Source organism: Choristoneura fumiferana, chromosome 21 (assembly GCF_025370935.1).
Source record: "Choristoneura fumiferana chromosome 21, NRCan_CFum_1, whole genome shotgun sequence".
Taxonomy (NCBI): domain Eukaryota; kingdom Metazoa; phylum Arthropoda; class Insecta; order Lepidoptera; family Tortricidae; genus Choristoneura; species Choristoneura fumiferana.
In genome coordinates, this window is record NC_133492.1 from 15,418,631 (window position 1) to 15,422,578 (window position 3,948).

The window sequence follows — 3,948 nt, forward strand, 5'->3', positions numbered from 1 at the left end:
AGCTGTGATCAGTAAAGTGAGTTGGCTGGGTAATATAATTTTTTAAACTGTTACAGTCAATGAATTGCTGCAAACACCGAGTTTTGCTATCATTTATATCTAGAAGATCGATATTAAAATCACCACTAACAATAATGTAGTCAAATTTTGAAAAGAAGTTATGGAATCACTCAAAGCATCCAAGAACACGCTGCTATTTAGCCATGGAGGTCGGTAAGCGGTGCCAATGACGAGATTATACGAGTTTATTTTAACTTTGAGCCACATTTGCTCAACATCATCAACAGTAGGGTGCGGACATATTTGTGTATTTAAACCATTTTTAACGTAGAAACCTACACCCCCGCCACATCTACGCGTACCCACCCTACGCGGGGCATGTTTCAGCCTGTAACCAGGCAGCACGGGCGCAAGATCTTCACCGCCAGCCCTCAACCAGGTTTCATTAATTGCCAAGATATCGAAATTATGTCGCAGAGCTGCCACTACAAATTCGTCATGTTTCCGAGAATTGCAAAGTGATCCTGCATTAAAAAGACCAAATTTAAAATGTTTGTGGTTAACCATCCTTGAAACAAATGTACATAGTTAAAGGACAAAAAGAAACTACAAATAAAATATGAATTGGAAAGCAAATATAAAAATAGGACACTGAGCAATAGCCGTAAGAAGCGGGCATTAATAAAATTATAACAGTAGAGAGGAACAGAAAATCAACATACATAGCAACAAGGAAACAAATGGCGGATGTATATATTTTACAGGAAATCGCAAAATTCAGTAGCATAATACAACATCTCTCCGCATTACATAACACATGGTAGCCACAGTAACTATGATATACTGACAATACGATAGAAAAATAGCAAACAAGCGCAACCTCACAATAGCAAGCTGATGTAAGAAAAACACAAAGCAAAGCACTTGTAATAATTGACAGAACTAAAAAGCAATAGAATGAGAGATGGAAATAGTTACAAATCAGCATCATGGCCGCTATTAATACCAAAAACAAATTTAGTTTAGTTTGAATTTATTTTAAACACCGGTACGCATCCGTTGTACAAAAGTAATAATCATTAACATAGGTTCTGAGTATTATAACAACGGATGAGAGAAATTAACAAGTGTTAAAATATTAAGTATAAGAAATGTTTGAAATAAAAGTTCCCTGGCCAGGGGAAGCCTTCAGTTCAATTACACAAAGTTAAATTATAAAGAAAATAATTATAATAAATACACAGAAAACACAAGAGTTAAATATCGGAGAACTTACCAAGTCTGGACGTATGGAGCTTTCGAGGGAGCTGTTTAGTGTGTATGAGCTGTTGAATGTGTGTTTTACAGCTGTGCTTCAGCTTTTAAGGGCGAGAATATTACAGTTAGAATTCCCCCGGTCACAGCTGATCGACAGCCTCCCTTGCCGACAAAAACGGTCAAGGGTGAGTTGGTTATAGATATATTTAGTCGTACAAATCGTGTAGTAAATGAGTGTAATAAACTGCCTACTTTAATAAAATAAATAAGTAAATAATAAATAAATATTAATACATTATTACGTATAAATGAGTCAGGGAAAACTACGGTGGCGACCTCTAGAGTTCGTCCGTCATTCTGCTCAGAGATCCCTAATGAGGAAAGCGCCATCTAGCTTACACTGAGCTAACTAAGATGTCAGCGATCGCTATGTGCATCGTGACAGTACGCCGTCCCTCCAAAAGAAATTTGAGCCTCATAGCAAATTTCGTTAAAAAAAAATACTCTATGACATAACTCTACATACGTCGTCTCTCATACTATGATCATACTTCTACTCTCATGGCGGGTCAACAACAACAGAGGCTTGTTGACCCTTATGTCAAGGGAATAAAATGTGTTATGGAAGGTGGACGTTGTATGCATTCATAAAAATATATAGACAATTAATTAAATCTGTGATTGAAATTACCATCCGTTCCAATCATTAGAGTTTTGAATTACAGGGCTAAGGCATATTTTACGTGTTACCAACCGCACGGGTTCGTAATTCAAATTTTAAAATACTTTTTAACGAGTTGCAAGTTCTCGGGTAAAGGCTTAAGGACAGGATCAATTAATATTATAATAATGAGTGGCGGACCGCGACAAATGATTATACTAGTTTAGCGTGTACCAAGTAATATGTACGCGCTATAATATTTAAAGAAATAATAGTGCAAAAGGGTGCAGCTATTATACGTACGCGCGGAGGCGGCGCGCTGAAATGACTCGATTCTATAAATAGAACCGTGCGTCTAAGTGATAAGGGAGTGTGATTAAGAGAAAATTAATTAAGGACGCGTGCGCATTCGACGGTGCTAACGGAGACTGATGTGACGGCGCGCGACAGCTGATCGCCCGTCCAGATGCATTATGTAATTAGTACATTCAAAAGGAAGCAAGTGTATTATATATTGAAGCATATAAACAATTAATTATCTGTGATTGGAATTACCATCCGTCCCAATCATTAGAGCTTTGAATTTACAGAGGTTAGGGCATATTTAACGTGTTACCAACCGCACGATTCCGTAATCCAAATAAAAATACTTTTTAACGAGTTGCAAGTTCTCGGGTAAGGGCTTAGCCAGATTAATTAATGCTATTGCGATTTAGATTGACCGCTAGAGGCCTAACGAAGTATAGACATATTTTGAAGTGTTAAGCACGCGAGTTATCAAATTAAAGAAGTTAATAATAAAAGAGATGTATTATGATTCGTCTGCGCGCAGAGGCGCCGCAGCGTAATGAGTTAAGTATAAGTATAAATAAATAGATTGGGCGTCTAGGTACGTAATAAGAAGTGAGATAAGAGGTTTTAAAAAATAACAGCTTGCGCATGAGCGGAGGTTAACATGATGAGTGGAAGCGATGCGTGTGGCTGCTGTTCTAGTGCATTTAAATGTAGGTAAACAACCTTGCTAGGCAGTAATTAGGTTGTTTATCATTTATTTAGCTTGCGCGGTTACTACCTGTGCTTGAGGGAGCGGTAAGTAATTCCATGGCAGAGCATAGTTACGAAATACCGCAGTTAATATAAGAATACCCTAATCTATTTTAAAAAGCGTTAACCTGTCTGTTCGCGATCGAAGATTAATGATCTCTAAGCAGGGAACAAACGGTCGAAAATAGAGAGCACTCGCATAATATATAAGAATAAGAGATAAACTGGTTTTATTAACTCTGTGACCAGTTGATTTTTAGCAGCACTCGAGTAGTATGATATGAATATTGTGAGTTGTAATGTGGTTTGTGTAGTATGATAGCCAAAATTGTGGTAGTTCTCAACACACAGTACCTAAATTTAACTTCCGTATGTGTACAGTGCTAAGAAATTAAGTAGTAGGACACAAGAAATAATAAGTGTTGTGTATCTCCCAGTAATGATCGAATGTAAATTATTAATTAAGACCGCGTTGAAGTTAAATAATAGTAATATTGGGGAACAAAATAAATGTCAGTGTGTTTACCGAGATAATGATAAACTGATTTTGATGAAAGATCTAATAGTGGTTCAGATATTTTAAAAATATAGAAATATCGTTGCTTTTCTATAAATTGTTAGGTATTTCAAATACGTTATTTTAAAAATGATTTGAATCGTTAGATTTCAAATTCAGTGGTTGGCAGTAGGGCGTCCAGTCTCGGAAATATTTTGAGTCTCGGGACTGAGACGGACTTTGTCTTCAGTCCCGGGAGTCTCGAAATTCGAGACTTTCGAGACTTAAAGACAAATCCTTTTGGGTGGTCCGAATCTGAAGTGAAGTCATAGTCGTCGTAGTTGCAGATAAAGAAGTACTTAGTGGGAGAAGAGCGGGCGACTTCAAATATTCGAAAAAAAATTTTTTTTGAATGAAGTTTATGTTCTTTATTAAATTATCAGAACACTACCATTCTAATTCAAAGAATGCATGTCCAAAATGCAATTTC

The 3,948-nt window shown here is 36.7% G+C and overlaps 1 protein-coding gene across 1 annotated transcript in view; it reads right to left on the minus strand.

Annotated features, from left to right (window-relative positions):
- Positions 1-559: 559 nt before the first annotated feature.
- LOC141440014 (ral GTPase-activating protein subunit beta-like) overlaps positions 560-3,948 on the minus strand; it is a 26,757-nt gene continuing 23,368 nt past the window's right edge. The window contains exon 7 of the mRNA XM_074104472.1: positions 560-568. Coding sequence (XP_073960573.1) covers positions 560-568 — 9 coding nt within the window. The remainder of the gene's footprint in view (positions 569-3,948) is intronic.